This window comes from Bactrocera dorsalis, chromosome 4 (genome assembly GCF_023373825.1).
Source record: "Bactrocera dorsalis isolate Fly_Bdor chromosome 4, ASM2337382v1, whole genome shotgun sequence".
NCBI classification, from domain to species: Eukaryota; Metazoa; Arthropoda; class Insecta; order Diptera; family Tephritidae; genus Bactrocera; species Bactrocera dorsalis.
This window is the reverse complement of record NC_064306.1, coordinates 26,173,596-26,197,179: the sequence shown is the minus strand read 5'-3', so window position 1 is coordinate 26,197,179 and position 23,584 is coordinate 26,173,596. Positions and strand designations below refer to the sequence as shown.

At 43.5% G+C, this 23,584-nt stretch overlaps 1 protein-coding gene across 3 annotated transcripts; it reads right to left on the bottom strand.

Moving 5' to 3' along the window:
- Positions 1-7,082: 7,082 nt before the first annotated feature.
- Positions 7,083-23,271, bottom strand: LOC105223245 (protein lava lamp). Of its 3 annotated transcripts, none has more exons than XM_049455964.1 (10): positions 23,112-23,271; positions 22,563-22,839; positions 21,192-22,496; positions 18,929-21,134; positions 16,089-18,862; positions 11,943-13,992; positions 8,273-10,294; positions 8,098-8,209; positions 7,871-8,019; positions 7,083-7,796 (listed from the first exon to the last, which is right to left on the bottom strand). In XM_049455964.1, exons 2-10 carry the CDS (start codon positions 22,632-22,634, stop codon positions 7,711-7,713), a joined length of 10,776 nt encoding a protein of 3,591 aa, XP_049311921.1. In that variant the 5' UTR covers positions 22,635-22,839; positions 23,112-23,271; the 3' UTR covers positions 7,083-7,710. The 3 variants fall into 3 exon arrangements, with proteins under 3 accessions (XP_049311921.1, XP_049311923.1, XP_049311922.1); XM_049455966.1 differs by having other exon boundaries at positions 23,196-23,270; XM_049455965.1 differs by having other exon boundaries at positions 23,192-23,232.
- Between the last annotated feature and the right edge of the window lie 313 nt (positions 23,272-23,584).

Below are 23,584 nucleotides of genomic sequence, written 5' to 3'. Positions count from 1 at the left end.
GCTAAATTGAGAGAGAATAAAAAACAGGAAGTTGATAATGAAAAGCCCGCGGAAGCAGCGCAAAGTGGCACTGAAGTGTCAGGAACGAAAAACAGAAAGGAAAACAAACAAAGTACGAATAATGGCAAGGGAGAGGTCAATGCGAATATCAAAAAGAAGAAGTCAGAAAACAACAACAAAGCCAATAAAGTTAACGCTAATAAAAAACGCAACAACAAACCAAAAAAACAACCGTTAAAAGTGCAAATCAAACGAAAGAAATCCGCACCTAAAACTAACCGTAAAGTGAACAAAGGCGGCAACAAAAATAAGAAAACAAATTCCAAAAAGAAGTCGAAAAAATCAAAACCTCTTAGAAAGCCCTCAAATAAGCAAAATAGAAGGCGCAATCGATTTAGGAGACGACCCAACAGAAGACGTAACTGAGCCGAGTACAAACCATACGTGTTTAGTTAAAGATTTGAAAAATTAATAAAAAACGAATATCCAAAAAAAAATAGTTTATGTGCTTCTAATTGTTAGTCTGTTATTATTATTTTGAAATGATATTCTGGTTTAACATATCATAATATTTATGTTTTCACATGACAAGGTAAAGCTTGGAACAATAAAATAAGTTCAAGCAACAAAATACCCGTGTTATACCGTAGGTTAGATTAGGTTGCTCTGGTGGTGGTAATAGGTGGAGTACCGTTAAGTAGTTAATTCATGAGGATGCCTGCGCTTGACTTGAATTTTGATAGATTGATGCCTCTTTCAGTTTCTCATAGCAGGACATTTGCACAAGGGATGATCCATTCTTTCCTGATGCATTGCTCTTAACGTTTCCTGAAGTTATCTCGATCTGCCAGCTTCATTCTGCAAGCGTGTGCCGCCACTAAACTGTGACCAGTGAGTATTCTAATCATGTTTCTACAGTCTCTTCTATTAAAAAAAACTTTGTGTGTTTTTGTTCTACCGCTTGCACATAAATTTTGCAGTTTTACATTCCGATAGATCATTCCATCGAATTTTAACCTGTCTTTTCATGCTCTTGTCCAGCTCGTCGTAAAGACATTGCATGACACCATTTTTGGCTATCTCCTCCACTATTTCATTGCCATTCATTTCTTTGTGGCTTTTAGCTGATATGCGAACCAAGGTTACTGCCTTGATTGCTGCTGGCTGTCTACGTAGCTGTTGACTGTGAAGTTATTGTAGATGCTGTAGAGACCAGCTCCGCGGCTTTCGCAATAGCAAGGACCTAAGCTTGAAATATACTGCAGTGTTATGGCAACTTAAAAGTTTACTTTGTGCCTAACTCCGAACAGTATAACTTCGCACCAACTCCATCCTCCACTTTCGCGCTATCCGTATAAATGTTTAGAGTGTTGCGCTCAGCAAACAAACCTTTACACCAACCATTTTTTTCTATGTTTACTCTGAGCCTTTTTTCCAAACTGAAAAGATGGAGCATGTAGTCGATGCTCGCCAAACAAAAAATTACCAAAGTTCGCTTGCGATGCACAATTCGGGACTGTATTGAGAGTGGTGTCATACCTTAATAATCACAATCTCATGAACCATAGATTTTGATAAATTTAACATCTGGGCAATTAACGGAATACTTAGTCAACGGCCTGAATTCAAAACTTTGTGCACACTAGTCACATTGTCGGTGTTTGTCGAACTCGCAGGTCTCCCAGCATGATCTTCATCAGCGACCTCTTCCCGGCTCTCCAAAATGGTCTGGGGCCACCGAAACACACCACTTCTTGCTAAAGAAATATATGGGTAAGCCTGCTTAATCATATCAAACCTCCCTGTCGTAGATTTACCGACTTTCACATAGAATTTAATTAGAAAGAGAAATTATGTATGTACTACATATATGTTCTTCATAAACTCCAAACCGATTTCGCAAAAAATATTTCTTAATCCCCACTTTTGCTTTCAACAATTAAAACGAAGCAAATGAAAGGTCGTAGGCAAGGAGGTGCTGGGAACGATATTCCACATAAATACTTTAGTTATTTTTTATTAATAGATTTTATTTCAAAATTAGATGATGCGGCAATGGGACACTTTTCATTTCTGAAGAGTCAATTTTGATAAAGATAATGAGACGAGTTTAAACTCGGGTAACTGTTTGTCTGTCCGTCGGTACAAGCTATTACTTGAGTAAAAATTTAGATATCTTGATGAAACTTGGTATGGGCATTCCTTAGTAAAAAGGTTCGAGATGGACGTAATCGGGTCACTGCAATGGCCACAAAACACCATTAAGTGAAAATTCACTGATTTTCAAATTTTTTTTTTTTAAATATTGAAATTAACTAATCAGTCTGGTTTTTTATAAATAAATACATTAATTTATAATACGAAATGATTTTTTTTATCTAAAAGAAAAGCTTCATAAAGATTACTAATTTGTAGAAAAGTCGTTATCGCACTGTGGAAGTTTTTTTTTTGAAATTTGACAAAATAGCAGCAGTTTGAACAAAAAGTAGCAAATTTGGCCATTTTTCGACAGTTTTTCGTAGAAAAAATAGGAAGATTTCAAAAAAAGTTTCCATAGGGCGATAAATGTTATAACATTAAAAATGTTCTCCCCAAATTATAACTAGATATCATCAAAACTCTTCCTTTGAGCATGGAAACCGTTTTGAAAAACACCATTCTGAGGAAAACGCGCTTAAAGATTGGAGTGGGAGGTTTCCCACTCTCTTCCCTTTCCACAAGAAAGGCTGCAGCAACCCTAATATATAAGTTTCGATTTCAAAATTTGAGAGAATGATTATTACATTATTCCGATAATGTAATAATGTAAAAAAAATCGATTTTCAAAAGTTCTACCTACATTGGAAATGAATGAAATCGGAGTATAACCCCGCTCACTCCCCATATAACGGTACTGCTCAAAACTGCTAAAAACGCAATAAATAAATAGCTAAATAGAGACATTAAATTTTACCTGTGGGATGGTATGAGAGAGCTTTACGGAAGTCGGTGTGAAAGGTGAACGATTTTCAATTTCAAAAATAAAAACAAGTAAGGAAGAGCTAAGTTCGTAAGTTCGAGAGCAACCGAACATTTTATACTCTTGCAACTTGCAAGAGTCAAAGTCAACCGGATGTTCAAATATCCTGATATTAGTTATAACTACACGTCAATTTTTCGCTCAAATTTATTTATTTTAAGCACAATGATACACTGTTATGAATAAAGCACGCTAGGTTATTTCCATTGAGATAAATCACATATTGGCCGATATACAGCTGTTGACAGCGAATTAGAAACGCGACTTATTTTGAAGTAAATGAAATTATTTTCGAATAAATTACTTATTTTTACGGTTTTTTCACTCATTTTATAGAAACTTACGTTAAACTTAAACTCTAATAGTAAAAATTTTAATTAAAAATCCGTTTTTTTTTTTGGAGATTTTAACAAAAATGTGTGGAATCAACGATTTGAGTACGACAACTAATTAGAAACGAAAATTTTTTATCGGCAAAAAATAATCATATTACAAAAACTTGCTTACTTTCAGTTAGTATTTTGTTGCTTAACCCTTTCACTTAAATACTGCTTCACATCCACTGCAAATTGACGTTATAAGACTCTGACAGCGCACCACTAGTGTTGCTTCCATGCGGTCCTAATTTCATCAAAAAGGATTGATACCTACAGCCTTTTTTGACATCAACCCAGATGTGTTCTCTTCAGATCACTCCAAAACATTCATGGAATTTTCAACACAAATTTTTTGTGTTGACTTTGCCGTGTGCTTCGGATTGTTATGTTGTTGGAATTTCCATATAACAGGCAAATTGTCCTTAGTCCATGGCAGAATGACATTTTTTTGGATGTCGACGTATTTCTCCTTATTTAAAGTTCCATCAATCATATGGAGCGGACCTACACTATTCCAGGAAAAAAAATCCCACACTATGATTGAACCTCCACCATTCTACGCGTGAAGGATAACAAGGATCAAATATTGATAGATTGGTCGGCAAACATACCTTCGACCACCAGGGTCTATGCGATTTATTTTGGTTACATCGCTCCAAACAACATACTTCCATTTACTTGTTCTCAAAGATCAATAAAAGTTGGAAAAGTCTACGCATTTTCTACTATGAATTTTAGTCAGAAGTGGTTTCCTTTATTCGAAATTTCTTTGCACCTCTTTCCAGACCGACGAAGGTCAAAAATGTAGCTGGGAAGGGTGGGTGTACAGCTGCAGCTTTTCCTCATTAAAAAACTTGAATAATAAATTTTAGTATACTTTAAACCACAACTTTGAAACACATCCTTACCAGAAATCAATAATATTGCTAATAAAAATTAGCACCAGAAGGAATTTTAATTATTTAAAAAACTGTTTCTAATTAGCTCTAGCACTTAATTCACCTTCTATATCGAAACGCATTTACAACTACAAAACAGAGTGAATTTAGTAATAAATAGAGTGACACGAACAATGCAAGACTTTTAGGAATATAAATAACGGTATATCAAAAATTTGTATCAATGTACTCATCAGCCACCTACCAAAAAGAGAGCGTTTTAATTAGCTGTCAACAGCTGTATGCGGTACAAAGTCACCCAAAAGTTCGAAAATTTGTGTATTAAGTATATGGAGGGCCCGATTCAGCCCATTTTTGACATACAGACATACCATTATACGAGGTATGACAATTAAGTAATGATACTGATTCCATAAAAACCGTATACTTGAAAATTATTCTACAACTCTGCCATCCCCTTCAAAGTAGTCCCCTTGGGCAGCTATACAGCGATTCCAGCGCGTTTTCCATGCTTCGTAACATTTCTGAAACGCTTCGACTGGGATGTCCGCGAGTACCCTCGTCACGGCCGCCTGGATGTCTGTAATCGACTCAAAATCTCAAAAAAAAAAGTCGCATTACTCTGACCACCGATTTTGTTTTAGGAAACAAAAAAAAAACCACAGGATGACATGTCGGGCGAATAAGGCGGCTGTTGCAACATGGCGATCGCTTTAGAGGCCAAATACTGGTACACGCTGAGGGCGGTGTGGCACGGCGCGTTGTCGTGATGAAGGATCCAGTTAGAAGCGATGTCTGGGCGCACCCTGTTGACTCGTTTTCGCAAACTTTCGAGTACATGGCGATAGTAGACTTGATTTACCGTTTTCCCCGGTGGAACGAATTCTTTGTGGACGAATCCACGGCTATCAAAAGCAATAATCATCGTTTTCACCTTCGACTTGCTCATGCGAGCTTTTTTCGGGCGGGGGCGCGCGGAGACAACCATTGAGCTTTGGGCACGACTAAGAGCACTATCATCATACACTCTTACAATTTTATTTTCGCCCAATCTGGTGCAAAATTTTATCGCGATGCCTAGCTCTTGATTTTGTTTTTCCATTTTCGTGACGAACACTACAAACACCCGTCTACTCAACTTGACGCAGCAGGCGAACTAAACAAGCTAGAGCGATGGTGCATATATCAATGGAGAGAGGAGGGATGCCGGAAAATGAGAAAGGGTCACAAATCAAGGTCACAAGTTTACCACAAGCGCGGCAATAAAATCAGACTATCCTTAAAGTTAAAGTAAAGACAGTTATATAACACGTTGGCCGACGTTTTCGACTAAAAGTCAACTATAGGTACCGGGGTCTAAATATTCGGTACCTAGAGGCTTGAACAGTTTTCATTGTGTACTGGAAACTGAACGAATGAAGTGGAATTTAAAATTGTGCTTAAAGAATTTCACACTGCCCGGTAGAAGTTTTAATACTTGTACCCAGCAAATTTGTCAGTATATTTAACTTGTTAGAGGGCGTGGCCACGCAAACATTTTCGAAAATTTTGCACACAGATACCCCTTGCTACTTGGACCCTCTATATAGAATTGGAAGTGGCAGTGGTCCAATTACGCCATATACTAATTCAAACTTTTTTTGTACTAAGAAACCTGCACACCAAGTTTCATAGAGACAGACAGACAGTTAACTAGATTTCCTCTTTTCTGGTCCCCTTATCATTTCTATATAAATAATCCTATATCTATCGCGATTAGTTTTAGGTGATACGTACAACCGTTAGATGAACAAAACTATTATACTCTGTAGCGACATGTTGCAAGAGTATAAAGATTCAATAACATTAAGAAAAAAATCTATAAAATTAAAACAACAAAAAACGTCCAGTTTGTAAATATGGTCGCTCTGTGGATTTGGTGGGGAGAGTGTTAAGTTCCGTACACAGGAGAAGCGAGAAAAGTCGGAGAGATAGTCGGTTTGCTGGGTCAGGTGGTGAGTGAAAGTCGAAAGTAGCAAGGCCACTCACATTAGGGGGGAAAGGAGAGTTATCGGAAGATATGACTCACCTTTTTTGGCGGATTTTGCAAGTTTCAATAGTGGGACCACTCTTTCGACTTTCCACACATCGGGTATTCGAAGATTGGTCAACGACAGATTGAGGACCTTGGTGAGGTAGCTTACTCCCGTCGAGCCTAGATACTTTGGCATAAGCATGCTGATTCCATCAGGATCAATGAATTTAGATAATTTTGCCTTATTGATGACATTCTTCCTCATCGGTAAAATTAAGTGGTGCGCAGTCTTTTGGCATTTCGGGCAGCCAAAGGGTGCAGTGTAAATTACCAGCAAAAAAAGATTGCGCAATTCTTCGGGTTCGAAGAGGCATGGCCATTGAATTGAACTTAAACTCCGTCATCATGTCTCATCGGATTAGACAAGCCTTGACAGTAGACCAAAGCTTACTCACACCGGTGGAGAGGTTGCAGGACTTCAAGTGCTCTATCCATCTCGTCCGCTTATGTTGGTTTACCAATCGCCGCATTTCCAAATTGAGATCCCTTATTCGGTAAACACCGGGATCTCCATGAAAAAATAAAATACATTTTTTGAACTTCACAATACTTAGTTCAGGGGTGCTTGGGTCGGATGAGGGGTTTCGCAGCCAACAGCGAATATGCGACTATATATACATATATACAACAAAAAAAGCGAACAATGCGCTACCCGCGACTTCCTAAGCCTAAATAGTTTTTCATTTTCGAAAGTAAGACAGTACAAGTATATATACATACATATGTATGTACGTAAATGTCCCATTTTTAATCAACAACACAAATGTTAGTTAAAACCAGCTTATGTAAATAAAAAATAAACAGTTAAGTAAACACAAAGCTTATGGTTACAATTTGTATTTCTTCACTATTATTCAACATAATTCCAATAATTTTCTAAATAGAGTTTTTAATTAATTCTTCTTTACAACTACATATGCATACATTTTACACTACAGAATGAAAGTTAGTTTTAGGTATATACTTGACTTTTTGAATTGCGCAGTTATTAAATAAGCTTTCAAAATATTTAAAAAAAACTACAGCTTTTTTCATATATTCAGCTGCATTATTTACAGAATTTTTTGCTGTTTTGTTAAACATGTATTAAATCGAACGAAAATAAGGTACATTTATAAAACTTCGTTTTATCGTATTATCGTGGAATAACATTGGAGGCAACAACAACAGATGTACGCTTGTTGTATGCATAACGGCGCATAGCGGTGAACACCCGCTGAACGCAATACAGCCTGAGTGATGATTACAACGGTTTTGAAGCAGTGTTTGGTACGCTTTCGCTGAAATTCGTATATTGTCACGACTGGTATGTGTTGTTGTTATAATTGTATATTTATTGCTTTAATGTGGCGCCGAACCGCCAGCATCAGGCTTATTGCCCCACAGCCAATTCAGCAGCACAGATGACGGTGATTGGCCGCTTTGAGCTGATTAAAGAAAAATTAATAAATAAATTGATTACATTGACACTCGTAGGCGATTGGCATTAGCTTGCAGTTACCTGCATCGGTGCCCACTAGCTCGGAGACAGCGGCCGGCGGCATTTTGGCCACGTCCTGTTGTATCTTTTCCATTTGCCGTATGCGCTGATCGCGTTCCTCTTTAATCACCTTGTCCTTGGAATGATTGACAGTTTGCAACTGAGACAATCTAAATGAGATTATGCGAATAGAAATAATTAATAATACAATGTGACTTGTGTTTAGTGTGGCTTGATAATCCGCTTACTTTTGGCTCAATTCAGTGGCCGAGTCACCGGCGGCAGCAGCTGAGCGCGGTTGACTGGACGCGGCTGCAGTTGGTGACGCAAGTGCGGCGTTATCGGCGGGCGCGTTGGGAGCTAAACGAAAAATATGGTTAACGGAATGTTAGCGGAAAACAAAAACACAAAAATAAAACTCACGCTCGATGTAATTCGTTGCCGCTTTGATGGCCTCCACTTGGCGCAGCGTATTCGACAGTTTCAGTTGCAGTGTGTCACGCTCCTCCAGCAGCGATACCAGCTCCACCGTCATCTCCTCGCAGCGCATGTCGCGCTGATGCAGCATATAGAGCGCGAAGTCTAATTCCGATTTCGGCACAAGTGTCGCGTCGTTGCCGGTGGGCGTATTGGCGGGGCGTCGCGATTCGGACGACATGCCGCCACTGATGCCGCTATGTGAGGAGGTGTTTTGCAGTTTGAAGGGATCATATTGTGCCGCCAAGCGCGCATACTCCGCCGAACGTATGGCCAGCTGCTCCTTCAGCGTGACGATTTCCATCTCTTGACTCTCGAGCGCCGCTTGCATCTTCTCGATTATCGCGTCAGCATCCGATTCATGCTCTTCGTTGATGATACGGTGACGTAGTGGCGTGCCGTCTTTGGAGGCGGTGCCCGATGATGTGCCCGATTGGCTGGTCGATACGGAGGCGGGTGTTGACGTTGCGGTTGTTTCAGCGGAGTTGCCCGGCTGTGCGCCTTGCTCGTGCGACTGTGCTTGGCGCTGTGCAGCGGCAGCGATTTCGTCACGCAGGCGCGCCTCGGTCATTTTGAACTCAGCTTCACGCTGTTCCAAATGTTCGCGCCACATCTTGGCGATTTCGCCGCATTTTTGCTCGACAATCGCCTCCCATTGCGCATTCAACGCGGCGTAATCGGCCGGCGTGGTGGCAGCTGGCGCTCCGGCGGCAGCACTACCGTTCGCTCTGAGCGCCTCGATTGTGCGTCGCAGCTCGGCGATTTCAATGTTTTGCGTGTCGAGCTGCAGCGCGGCTGCTTTTAGCTTGTCTTCGTTTTCGAGGCTGCTCATGACGTGATTGTTGAGCACTTTCAGCTCTTCTTCCATGTCGTGCTTTTCGCTTTGCAGCGCTTGCAATTGTTGTTCCAGTTGGGTGGTGCGCTCACGCAGCTGCGCGCTTTCGTCATCCAAGTCGCTCTTCTTCGCCTGCATTTCGCTGGTGATTTGCACAGCGAGATTGTGCTCCAGCTCTTGCTTGTCGTCTTCCAAGTTTTTCACTTGCATCTTCAGCAAATGTATCTCTTGATTCTTGGTTAGTATTTCCAGCACCAGCTTTTCCGTTTGGTCCTCGCGCATCAAATCCTCAATGCGCTGCTTCAAATGCATTATTTCCGACTCCTTCTCTTGCAATTGCGCATTAAGCTCGTCCACATCGACAGCGGCGCTCAAGCTGCCAACCGAAACTGCAGCGCTTGCTTGTTTACTGAAGTCCTGTTGCAACACTTGTACGCGCTGCTCCAAAGCTTCATTTTGCGCGCGTAGTTGTTGATTCTCTGTGCTTAACTGCGATGTTTCGGCTTGCTGTGTGGCCACTGCCAACGTGTTCGCCTGCCGCAGTTCCTCATTCGCTTGCAACAACTCGGCATTCTTTGTTTGTAGCTCCAGTAGTTGTGACTGTACCTCTGTCAAATCGCTCTCGAGTCGCGCCAGCTCTGCATTCGCTTGCTCCAAGTTGCCTTCGGCCTTCGAAAGCGCCGCTTTCAATGTTTCCTCCTGCGCACTGGTCGCTGAAGTTGCGGCCAAATTCTGTTCAGCTTGCTGTAAGGCCGCATTTAACTGATCTTCGCATGCCTTCAAGCGATTCAATTCACCAGTTTGCTCTTCGCACGTCGCATGCAGCGTATTGTACTTCTCTTGTAGCTGATGGAGCTCCGCTTTCAGCTCATTGTATTTCGTCTTCTCTGCGCTCTCATTCGCTGTAAAGTCGAGGTCACGTGCGCTTAGTTGTTGTTGTAATAGTTTCTGTGCGTCCTCTGCGCGTTGCACATTTGCTTTTTCATCGTCCAGCACCGCTTGGAGTTCTTGTCGGTCGACATTGATGTCCGCTATCTCGGCTGTCAGCTCAGCAATGCGTTGATTGAGTTGTTGCTTCTCTGTTTCCCATGTAGATGGTGGTGCGGGCGGTGCGTAATGCTCATGGGTGCTGGCTGTAGTGGGAAAAGAGAGAGTGGAATAGTATTATAATTATTCACGATTTAAAGGAGAATTTTCAGAATATTGCCGTTGCGGTTGTTGTAACGGGTACCTAATCCCCGTTAGGATTGCAAGTTTAGATAAATTGTCATCCAACGGTAGGCCCAGGAAACGTGTTGTTTCGACGAGGGAGCAGAGTGTCAGATGAGTAGGGTTAGCAGGGCATGCAAAGAGGTGGCTAGTGTTATGCAGAGCCTCATTGCACGCTGGACATATACTTGTATGCCAGGGTATATTCTGGATAAGTATGAGTTTAACCTGCTAGGTACAGTATCCAGAGCGAAGCTTCGAAAGGGTCACGTTCGTTTCTCGTGGCAACTCGAGCTCTTCCCCTGCAATGGGCGGTGGTTTGACTCCAAGTATGCCATTCACTGAGAGGAAGGCGGTGAAGGGGTTAATGGCTCCATTGTGAATTGCAGTGAGTGCTTGTCAGAAGTTAGTTCCGTCCAAAGTATGGTCGGCGCATTGTTTGATGCCGTCGACGTAGTTGAGGAATGCCCTCTTGATACTCCCAGCAAGCACAGGTGACATTACTCTACGGAACCCGCTTTTAATTCTTTTCAAGTTAGAGTTTTTACCTCGAAACAAAACGAATGATTATCGACTACTCAGGTAGTCCACGTCTTCAGTGTTGAAGGGAGCGTAGATTTTACGTTAATTTATAATAATTTACCCTAGCACGTCATCTAGCATGGAAGAGTAACCCTCGGCTAGATACCAGTATTAATCTCGGTTTTATTTGACCAAGGCTTACTAACTTTGTCTGGTATGGTGAAAACTTTCAAACAGCCTCTTACTGTGTGAAACAGTTATGGATCATTATCATGGAACTAAATAATCTGGGCAGACCGATATTAACACTAGACCTAGGATTTCCTAATTAATAACTACTGGTTTGGCAGAAAGGTACAAATAAATTTAACCTACTATTTTCCCCAACTTTAGAAAAAATTAGTATTTCTCCATTTCAGCTTTCCCTCGAAAGCGTTCATCCACCTGCAGATATCGGAGCTGCAGAAACCAATTTCTAGTACCTACCATCTGGTTCTCGTATTATATGAAAGTCTTTTAGAATGCGGTGTGCCACTACGCTAAGAGTTCGCGCGTTTTAGAGCTTTGAGCTACGATAAATACCTCGATATAATGTCCATCAACATCTCAGGAAAAAGAAATTTGGATCTCTTTTCTATAGACGGCGACCGGCGTAGAGGTTAGTTGAGGTTAGGTTAATATGGTAGGCTAATTAGGCACGCATAGACCAGTTTTGGTCCTTTGCGATTTCAGATGGAGTTCAGTTACTAGGTCCATGAAGAGTAGTCATCCTTTAGGATGCCTGGTGCGAATTTAACAGACTCCGTGGTCTCACTATTGATACCTCTTCCAGAGACAAGTTAGTATTCCGGTCATGTTCTTACAGTCTCTTCTGTCGAGTACCAATAGGGATTTCGTGTTTTTTCGATCTACCGTTTGGCACATGACTTTGTCTTTTGATTTTCTTTACCGTGCTTCTGTCCAGATCGTCGTATAGACAATGTATGGTTTGACCGACTTTTGTGGTTACTACTCGGAAATCTCTGTTTTGAAAACAACTAAAATACTCACCAACAGTTGCTGTAGATTGCGCTTCATGCTGCTGCTGCAGCTGTTGTCCCTCTGAAGTTGCTTCTTTACCAGCCTCAGCATGCGGTCCCCAATCTTCTAACTGATTCACCTTCGTTTGCAATTCTTTTATTCTTGCTTGGTACATTTGCACTTCCATATCTTGGCGCTCTTTCATTTCGGTCATGCGCTCGCTGCCTGCGGTTAGCACATCGATGCGTTTCAGCAACTTCTCCTTCTCAGCTCCATGCAATTCGTGTTGCTTACGCTCCTCCTGCAAAGTGTTTTCCAGTTGTTTAATTTGTGCCTTAAGCTCATCTTGTATAGCGGCGTCTAGATCAAAGAACGACGCAGATGCATCTGCGGATTTGGCGGGCTTTCCTGCGCTGCTCTGCAATTCGTCGATCTTTGTCTTATACTCCTTGAGTTTCTTCATAAGTTTGCCCGATTTTACTTGTAGCTCTTGCCTTTGCTGTTCGCAACGCTCTACGGTTAGCTGCAGCTCGGCAATGCGTTCTGCCTGTTCGGCCAATTGAATTTCCAACTGTTGCTCACGCGGCACCAGAGACACCGGTGCACCCAACCTACCTGCCGCTGTCTTGGAGAAGTGCTCTTCTTCGGCAGCAGCTTCCTGTGCGCCCCACACGTCACCAAAGTCATCACCCAAATCAAATGCAACCGCATCCTGTTGGCTTTGCCCGGTTGGTCCGCCTTGTGGGTGACAAACGTATGCCTTTTCGGGCACAATCATTTCTTCCACCACGGGCACGTTTGACACCGGCGGTATGACGAGTTTCTCAAAGTCATTAGCACCACTGTTAGCACCGCCAAAGAACATATCCAATGTGGGCACAGCATTCGGCGCGTCTGCTATTCCCAAATTCGCTAGGGTGTCTGGTATGATCTGACTCTCAAGCGCCGAGGTACGCTCCTTCAGTGTTTTCTCGTCTTCAAGCGCACGTCGTAGCTGATTCAATTCGTCGTCGCGCTGTTGCAGCATTGTCTGTAATTGTTCTAAGTTGCCTTGCAACTGCCCAAGACCCATCAAGTCGGTCGCCGCCTGACTATCGCTGTGCACTCGCGTCTCTTGCAAACGCATTTCCAACTGCTTCAGCTGCTGTTCGCGCTGAGCCAATTCGCTTTGCGAGGCTGCTAACGTGCTTCTTAACTGTTCAAGTTCTTGATGCGCTACTGAGTTCGCTGCTTTAAATGCTTCATTTGCCGCAAAGACTTGCTGTAGCTCAGCACGTGCTGCATTCAGTTCTTCGGCGCGTTCTCGCAGCTGGCGTTCGCATTCGCTAAGCGACTGTTGTGACTCGCGTAAGCGCTCTTCTATTTCCAACTCGCGCTGATTACGCGTGGCCAACTTGTTTTCGAGTTCTTGTGCATGCTTCTCCAAATCGGACACGTTGCGCTGGAGATCTTCAATTGTGGGCTGCTCTATTGCAGTGTTTACTGGGTTGTTCACGTTGTGACTGCGTGCACCGCTGCCTAGATTGTCAATGGTGCGCACTTGCACGATTTCGTCGAAGGGTGATGGTGTCGCCTGTTCGGTACTGAAGAAAAGTGGCGCCGGTATGACATCCTGTTGGGGTTGTTGCCCAAACACCGCAGCTGCGGTTGGTGTATTGTTGTAGCTGTTGTTTCGTAGACTTTCAATTTCTTGTTGTTTCGCTGCCAGCTGACGTTGTAGCTCATGATTGCCATCGCGCGCACTATGGAACTCAGACTGTAGCGCATTTAGCTCATGTTGAAGGCGTGCAAGCTGTTCACTCTTTTCCAACAATTCACGTTGCAAGCGCGCATTTTCATCGGCTTGTGGCGCCGCGTGACTTGCGGATGATTGTCCTAGTGGTGGCACGCCGAAAGCAAGTCCTAGTGGATCGTGCTGTGTGGCAGCTGGTGGTTGGGCGGCGGCAGCTGCTGCCATTTGTAGCTGTAAGTTTTGACGCTGATAGTTCTCGATGATAGCTTCTTTTTCGGCAAGTAAATCGGTTAAACGTTTGTTCTCCGTTTCGATGAATACCTGGTCGTCTGTTTGGTTTTGCCCAACCTGAAATGAATTAATAAGGAAAAGTTGCATCATTCCAGAGTGTTAAACTCTTTAGGAACTTTCACGCTTGAAAGGAGTATGTTTCGGTTGTCATGCTCATCAAAAGGTCCTACTTGTCTTACATACCTCTAGAGTAGAACAAAGACGTAAGTCTAAGTTTGTCCCTAAAGGGATTTCTTCATTTATTTATCCTTTGCAAGGTATGCCGCCCCAGTAAAATGTTTGCTTGTCAAAGGCCGACTAGTTTTCTTTATTTAAGCCGACTAAGAGTGAGTTCTGATCCTATAGTCCATAGCTAAACGGTCTAGGTCGCGCCCTACCTCATTTCAGGATATGTATCTTTATCCCAGATCCAAATTAGGTGGATCTGATAAAAATTAGATATACTATTACGTCTTTCCACGAATTTCTACACCAGAAGCTTTACTCTGGCTCTTATTGCTACAAAATCATAAGTTTGTCGATGATTTAGGTTGTAGGTTTAGAAAATAAGCTCTGTTGATGGAATTGGGCCATAAAGTAGATTAATGATTAGCAAAAAAAAAAATCTTACATGCCGGAAAAGTCAGTCAATACTGCTGCCGTTCAGACATGCTCTGCTGAAGACCGCAATTTGTCAATTTATCTCTTTTAAGAACTGAAACTATTGGACCACCATAAACTTAGTGAATTTGCTAATTTTGCTTGGAACAACTTGAAAACGATAACGATTTTTTTAAGACAATCGTCTTTTCCGATGAGGCTCACTTCCATCTGAGTGGTGGTGTAACTAAACAAAACTGACATCCAGCTAAATTGACAGTTTGGTGTGGTTTTTGGTCTGGTGGAATCTTCGGTACGTACTTCTTTCAAAATAAAGCTGGTGACAGCGTTACTGTTAATGGAGAGCGGTATAGATCGATGATAACCAACTTTTTAAGGCCGCAACTGGAAGAAGTTGATCTTGACAACATCAGGATCCAAGAAATGAGACTACGTGCCACACAGCATTTGCAACAACCGATTATTGCGAGAACGAAGGTGAATAGACTTGACCTTAATATTGCTTCGATGGCGTCAAACCTCCGACCGCCAATAACCCCAAGATTTTAGGTGTAACACTCGGCAGCCTGTGCTCCTTCACTCCTCACACGACCGCAATTATTGTCAAAGTACTTGGGAGAAAGAGAAATAAACTTTGTTGGCAACGTACAAGACAATCGGCCGGAGGGTCCTTAACTACGCCGCACCAATATGTTCGCCTGGATGCAGTGAAACGCAGACGAAGACGCTTCAGACATGTCAGAACACTGCCTCTTGATGTCTCCCACCGTGCATATGCAGTGTGGCCCGTATGCTCCCAGTTAAGGGGCATAATGAGCCCTCTCCAAGCAGTTTTGTAGAAACCATCCCAGGAGTCACCTGAAGCGGAACCGCCTCCTAGAAGTATCAAGGACCTCTTGATACTTGATACTCTCAGTGAATGGTATACCAATTGCAGTCGGCGAGCTCGAGTCGCGCGAAAATCGAGAGTGATCCTTGGGCAACTTAGTTATGCATACTGAAGCAGGTTAAACTCCTACATATTCAGAATCAATTCCGACATATTAAATATATAGCTAGCATGCAACGAGCACCCGCATGACTCTAACCACTTCTTTACATACCCAGCGAACCCCACTCATCTAAACAGCATGTTTCCAGGGCTTACCCTTAGACGACTTCGATATCAACCAAAATGAACCTCACCACCCAAGCTGGACCAGACAACCGCTAAACCAAAACGACAACAACAATAACAGCTGCAGCAGACTAAAAGTCGTCGAGGCCATTTAGGAAAAGACCTAAGGATTGGACCGAGCCTTTGAAATATGGCTGTCAAGCAAAATAGTTGTTAATGTCAAAAGGGATTCACTGCTGAGGAAAACTGTCGCATTCATGCAAGGATCAGTAGGGATTCGACCTGGAGAAACTGTGTAAAATGTGTGTAATGATTTTTCATGGTTAATGGACCTTGGAAGTTGGCCTAACTCGGAATAATGTTGGCAAAAGTATAGAGGCGAAAGGAGAACATAACCTTCATTTTTACTTCACTTCACGCTCCGGTCAACACTCACCTGCATGCGAAGCGTATCCAATTCGGAGATTTGAGTGCGCAACGCCTGCAATTCCACTTCGTGATTGCCCGCTAGCGTTTCGATTTGATGGCGCAAATTATCGATTTCCGTTTTGTCCTGCATCGCCTGCATGCGCAGCTCTTGCAACTCGTACTGATCCTGTTGGCTACCCTCGTTTTGCAAGCGCAGCCATGTTGCCTCGCGCTCCAATTCCTGCTTAGTCTGTTCCAAGGCGTTCAATGACTCCTTCAAGCGAACGATTTCATCTTTTTGTGCATTACACTCATCCTGCGCACGCTCCAGCGCTTCTGCGGTGGCGCGCTTGTCGTTATTCATTTGCGCTAATTGCTCGCTCAGCTCACTCTCAAGTTCATCGAGTTGTGTTGTTTTGACGGCCAATTTGGCATCGTATTCGCCGCGCAATTGCTCCAATTCGGCTTGCGCCGCGGTAAGTTGCTCGCGCACTTGTTGTGTATCGGCTACGCTGTTCGCTTCGCTTTGCTCACGATATGTGCGATATTCCGTTTCCATTTTGAGATAGTTGTTGTTGAGCTCCCGCAAGGCATCTTGTGCGCGCTCAAGCTCTTCAGCTGCAAGGCGTTTCTCGCTGTTCATTTTGGATAGTTGCTCGCTCAGTTCGCTTTCCAACTCGTCCAGTTCGGTGGTCTTCACTGCCAGTTTGGCATCGTAAGCGTTACGCAACTGTTCCAGTTCCGCACGCGCCGCGGTTAGCTGTTCGCGCAGCTGCTGTGTCTCCGCCGTATGTGTTTCATTCTGTGTGCGATACGCTTGATATTCCTTCTCCATTTTGGCGTAGTTGTTGCTCAGCTGACTGCATTCGGCCTGCATGCGTTCGATACGCTCCTGCAGATCGTCCTTTTCTTCCTGCGCCTGCAGCAGCCGTTGTGCGATGACATCGTCGTGTTCGGACAGCATATTCAGGCGATATAGCAGCTCATCCTCCGCCTGCTCGTGCTCCGTTTCGCGTGTCTGCAATTGCGCGCACAAAAGATTCGTCCGACGTTCCATCGAGGCACGACGCTCTTCGAAGGTGGCGATGCCCTCCTCAAGCCGACAGATTTTCTCTTTATAAGCGGTATTATCTTGCTCGAGTGTTTCTATGTAGGACATATTCTCCTGCAATTTAGCTTGTATGCCATCATGTAGTGTCTCTAGCCGCGCAATGGTTGCCTGGAAACTGCTTTGCTCTGCCGCGAAACGCTCGCTTAACTTCTCATAAGCCACTTGCAATTCATCGTAGGCCTCTTTGGGCACTTGTGCTTGCGTTGGCGCTGCAGTCGCTTCGCTCACGCTCACATTTAGCGGCGGTCCGATATATTCTTCTTCGGGACGCGCGCTCAACTTGTCCTGCAGATCTTTCAGTTGCGCCTGCAGACGTTGTATCTGATTGTTCCGCTCCTTAATGACGGCTTTAGACTTTTCGAACTTAATGGATTTTGCTTTCAGCTCTTCAGTCAGCGTTTGTAGACGTTCTTCGAAGGTTTGTACCTTATCCTCCAGCGTTTGTGTGATGTCATCTGCCTGCTTATGGCTCTGCATTTGCTTCTGCAGCTCTGCCACCAGCTCGCTCTTATGCTGGAGCGCTTCTTGTATATCTTTGATGGCGTAAAACTTTTCACGCTCACTTTCGCGCACTTGTATCAGCTCCTCTTGCATGCTGTAAATTTCCGCTTCCGCCTCTTGCAGCTTGTGTGTCTTCTCTTCCAACTTTTTCTTCAGCTCCTCGTTCTCTGCACTGTCCGTGTGCGCCAGATCGAGCGCGGAGTCACCCCAACCGGCGGTCTGCTCCTGCGCATCGACTAACGCAACTTGCAGCTGCACAATTTCACTATTCTTCTCCGCCAAGCTACGCTCCAGTTCTTCCAATTGTGTTTTCAACCGCTCACTGTGCTCTGTTGCCGCGTTTGCATCAGCTGTCTTGGCAGCAATTTGTGTTTTTAATTCTTCGATTTGATTTTCCAGCTGCTTGATTTGGTCAGTGAGTTCTTCATTGCCGGTGTCCTGCTGTTTGGTCTGCATTGCCTCCAAACTGCCTTTCTCCAACTGGCTCACTTTGGCCTCGAGCTCTTGGCATTGCGCGGCGCGTTTCTTCAGGTTAGCTGCGTACTTCTTAAGTTTCTCGAGCTGTTCTTTGTTGCGTTTCTCCAGCTCTTTATTGCTGGTATCTAATTTTTTGGTTTCCTCCTCCAAACGCTGCAGCTCACTTTCGAGCTGCGGCACTTGCTCGACTGTGGCGCGGTGACTGTGCAGCTCGATCAACAGTTTATCGACGACCGTCTTCTGCTCCACATTATCCTTGCGCAAGCGTTCAAGCTCTTTGCTGTTACTATCTAAGGTCTCCTGTAAGCTGGCGATTTCATCTTCCTTGTCAATGATGTTGTTGGCGTTCTCCTCCATGGTTTTGTACAAGTCGATTATTTGTTGATTGAGCATTTCAATGGTTTCCTGCTTATTCGAGAGCTCATTCACCTGCTCGGTCACAAGGTTTTTGTTTATCTTCAACGCTTCGCGCAGCTTTTCGCATTCTCTGCGCAGATCTTCGGCCAACTGATCGCCGGCGGCGGTGAGCGCATGTTTAAGCTCCTTGATTTCGTCGCGCAGCTGCAGGATTTGCTCGTCGCGATCTTGCAAATCGAGCAGTTTCATATTGTTTTCGTGCTCGTGCTCTTTGTAGGCCTCTATCAGCTGTTGCTTTTGCTCCGTGACCAAGGTTTGCAATATGTTCATTTCGCCTTCGTAGGTATCGCATTTTCCTAGAAGAAAACAAAATAGTAATATGATGAATATCAAAGGGTTTATATTAAATGTTCGTTATTTACCTTCCAACTCCCTCCTCAAACGCGTCAGCTCCTTCAGCTCCTGCTCATGCGTCAGGTTCTTATCACTCAATAAGCTTTCCAGTTCGCTCGAGCTCTTCCTCAGCGCGTCCAATTCCTCATTGAGCTGTGTTATTTCGCCGCTGCGCTCTTCACCCGCGGTGCGCGCCTCCACCAACTGCAAGCGTAGATTCTCCACCGTCGATTGTAACTCCACACACTGTTCTTCGTACTGCTTGAGCTCCTCCAACTGCTTTTCGCGTTGCTCTTTGGTTGCCTGGTCCTCAGTTAACGCCGGCACTGCAGCGGTCTGCGTTGCTGGCGCAGCAGAAGTGTCTGTGTCATCAGCTTCCCGCGCCTCTTGCAGCTCCTGTTGCAGTTCTTTGATTCGCTCCTTCAGCAGCCGGTTCTGTGTCGTCAGCTGTTCGTATTCGGCCAATGCTTTGCCGTTGGGCGCCGTCACTGCGACCACTGTCTCTACAACCGTTACCGTTTCCACTGCTGTACTGGCCTCTTTCACCTTCTGCAAGAGTTCGCTGAGTTGTGTGTGCGCGTTCTTGGCCTCTTTCGCTAATTTTTTGGAAGCGTTAAATTTAGCATTTTTGTCGTTGGCCTTGCGGTAGATCTCCAATTCGTGACTAAGATTCGTCAGACACTTCTCGCACTTTGCAATGAGCGCAGCATCATCTTTGCTGTCGAGTGCGGCCACTACCTCTGAGGATTTTTGCAGCGAGGAGAGCTCTTGCGAGAGTTGATTGCCTTGCACCTTGAATTCGGCCACCTGCACGGCCAGCTGATCCTTTTCCTTACTCAGCTCCTTGATACGCTCTTCAAGCTTGATTTTCGCGTCATTCGCCAGCAACACGTTAGTCTCCATATCTTCCTTCTCACGTGTCAGTTCTTCAACTTTTTCGATAAGTTCGTGATTTTCGGCTGTCAGGTGTTCCATGCGTTCGAGCACTTCGCGTCGCTCTGTCGTGAATAATTCGATTTTATTCATCAGTTCAGAGCTTTCTTCACGTAATTTGACGAGACTATCGCTCAGTTCGGGCGCCAGCTCAGTTTGGGTTAACTCATTGACCGAGTTGACGGTAGTACCGTCAAGCTGTTGCTTGTTGTATTCGTCGATTTCGGCGCGCTCCTGCTGCGTTAACCGCTCAACAATTTCAATTGACTCGGCCGAGGAGGATGACTTGCTGAGTTTTTCTATTTTATCCAACAGCTCCATATTTTCAACCATGTAGTTCTCCAGTTTCTTGTCAGCAGCCTGCTTTTGCTCCTGCAGTTCAGCCACTTTTTGTTTATGTTCTTCCAGTTCGACGTGTGTTTTTGTTAGACGTTCTTCGAGCTGCTGCAATTGCTGTGTTTGCTCTTCTAATTTTTCCTCTAATTGTATTTCGGACATTTCTGACTTGACACGCCTTGTCTCCTCACCATCTCTGCTGTCGAGTTGCTCTCGCAATTCGCGCAATTTTTCCTCGGCCACTTCCAACTTTTGCGCTTGCTCGTATTTTTGCTCTTCAAGCAACCTTACTGTTTCCGCTTGTGTCTTAAGCTTCTCTTCAAATTCAGCTATGCGTGTTTCTTGCTCTTCTGCGTTATCCGCATCGGAGGTCTTGGCGGCAGTATCCACTTGCGTTAATTGCCACTGTCCTTTTTCATCTTCCAACTCGATGATCTTCTGTTGCAACTCCTCACTCAAAGCCGTCAAACGCACATTTTCACCATGCAGATCGGAGCTTTTCTTCAATTTTTCCACCTGCTTTTCTGTTTGTTTGCATTTCAGCTTGAGTTTTATCATTGCTTTATTAGATTCGTCTAACTTTTGCTTCAATTGTTGTATTTCTGCTTCTAAAGCTGGGTTGTCCGCAGCCTCGCCACCGATGGAAGAGAAAAGTGATTTGCTCTTACTGGCAGCTTCTAGTTTTTCTTCGAGCACCTTGAAATTGGCGTTCAAAACATTCAGTTCGATCGTTTTCTCCATCACTTCCTCTTCCATGCGGCTCATTTTGGCTTGACGTTCCTTAAGGTCTTCGCGTTGACTTTCAATGGTTGATTCGAGTGCCTCAATCTTCTCCGCAATACTGGTGTCGGACACTTCCAGCTTTTCTTGTTCGCTAATAGTTTTCTTAAGCTGGCTATTTTCCTCCAACAGTTTGTCACATTCATCACGCAGTTCTTGTATCTGTTTGGCCATTTCCTCCGAAACCTGGTATTATATTAAATAATTTACTTTGAAAACAAATCTAACTTCAAGTTATTTTACCTGCACGCTGGTTATGTTAACGGTTTTACCAGTTTCTACCACAACAGCTTCTGTGGTGTTCTGTAACTTCTCCAGCACCTCTGCCAAAGACGCGCACTTCTCTTCACTGCGCTTCAGCTCTTCTTCCACGATCTGCACTTTCTCATTTGCCGCATTCAATTCCAATTTTAGTTGCTCTATTTGCTCTTCGTATTTATTATTTTTCAATGTTAGTTCGCACCTGTTGGCCTCCAACATATCACTTATCTCCTCTAATTCATTAATGCGTACATGCTTATCGGCTAATTCGCTACGGAGACGTTCAATATCGTTATTCTCCAAATCGGCTAGTTCGGTAAAATCGTTGCTGGTGTCGCCTTGCTTAAGCCGCATGAGACAGAGTTCCTCGTCTTTGGCGCTAACATCCGAACGTGTACGTTCCAATTCTTCCGCCAACTGCTGGGTCTCACCAATTTTGTTTTCAATCTCACTCTGTCGTTCCTGCAGTGACTTCTCCAATTCAACCACTTTATTTTCTAGTTCTTTGAGCTTTTTCGATTCGTTGGCAGTCGTTGCCTCTTGAGTGCCGTGCACTTGACGCTCCTTTTCAAGTTGCTTTTCCAATAGGCGGCAGCGATTTTCAAGGAACTTTATGCGTTCTCTCTCCAAAGAGAAAGGTTGTGACGACAAATCCGTGGCCGATTTGTGTCGCTCACGTGACGTGGGTGAGCGCACCATCAATGCACTGAGATCACTCATTGATTTGCCCAATTCATTAGTATCCTCCAAACATTGTTGCGTCGTGTCGAATTTCTCTTTCAATTGTGAAACAAGCTGCTCCAAATGTTGCTTACTGGAAGCTCGCTGAGCCATCAACAGTTTGTTTTGTTCCATTTGCTGACGCAAAAGCTGCACCTTTTCACTGCCCTGCATCGTGCTGTTGGTAAGTGATTTGCTTGAGTCACTGCGATGCTGTGATTTCAGTGGTGTAAAATTTGGTGTGGACGTTTGCGCGTACTGTGAGGGCACTCCAACATTTTGCTCTACGTATGAAAACGAATGCGTTAATTGCGGTGGCCCTTGTTGTGTTGGGTGATGGTATTGTTCCAACACCGGTTCAATAGTTTCGTTCGGCGCAAAAGTGGTGACATTTTCCTGCACTGTAGAGGTATTGGAGGCGGGCAAACTTTGTCGAGAACGTGCTTTGTTTTTCAAGTTTGTCAGACATTGTGCTATATTTTTGACCTTTGCTTGAGTAGATGAAGTTGATTTGCCATGCGCTGCCTCGGATTTTCGCACAAGCTCCTTTAGTGCCGATATCTTTTTCTGTAATGGGTATATTGGCGATTAGAATGACAAAAAATAAATAAATTTATTATAAGTAGTATTCACCTGTTGCTTAGAAAAACTCTCCTGTAAGTTGCTGATGTTCGCGGCATGCTCATTGGGATCACTGCTGGACATTTTTTATTTTCGTTACAGTGGAGAATATTAGTCGCTTTTTAACTCGATGTTGTTCGTTGCAGTCCTTAGTTACACAATTTCTGCTAGTATTAACTTCTACTATCTTGATATACTTGTCTTCTTAGTTTATACATGTACGTCTGTTACGTTATTTTTGTTGTATTTGTAGTTAAAGCACACTTCAATCGATTTTTGTACATTTGAGCTGTGTTTAGAAAAGTGAAACAAGAAAATTTTTAACATTATATATAAATAATAGGCATTTTATTGCTAAAAACAGAGATGAAATCATGATAACACTTTTATTTCTGTAGCACACACAAACAAGCAAACAACCAAACAAACAATTATATTGAAGTTGGAGCACTCAATATTTGGGGCTACTTTTGCCAGAGCAGCAAGTGTATGACGTGTACGTGTTTGCTAACAAGTAATCTTTATATGTACTAAAAGCACACTAATCATCCAAATATTTACATAGTTTTATGCACCAAAGCTTCTCCAAGGTTTTTTCTTGATTAATTAACAAAAATTGTTGCTAATTTCGATAAATTTGCCAACTTTAAAAGACAAAATTTCGGACGACACACAACAAAAATAACTTCCATGTCAGCAGAATTTTCACACTGTCAAAAACTTGGCGTTGCCAACTGATCCAATTGGAATACCTCTTTTTTATTTTGACTTGTGTTTCTGCCTATTGGGAATTTTTGTTAAGAAGAAGAATATTTCTGATGGGCGCAAAAATTGGTTGAATTGTTTCCTGTGCGCTTGTTGTTTTCCGGTTATGTACATAAATTTTGTGTTTTATCAGTTGTAATTTATTGCTTTCAGAAATCAGTAATGGTGTCGCGTACGAATACGAATGTAAGTTTGCAGTTCGTCCCAGCAATTTCGTGGAAAAATTCTTATTGGCATTTTGTAATGAAGAAGCAATGCTAGCGACGCGA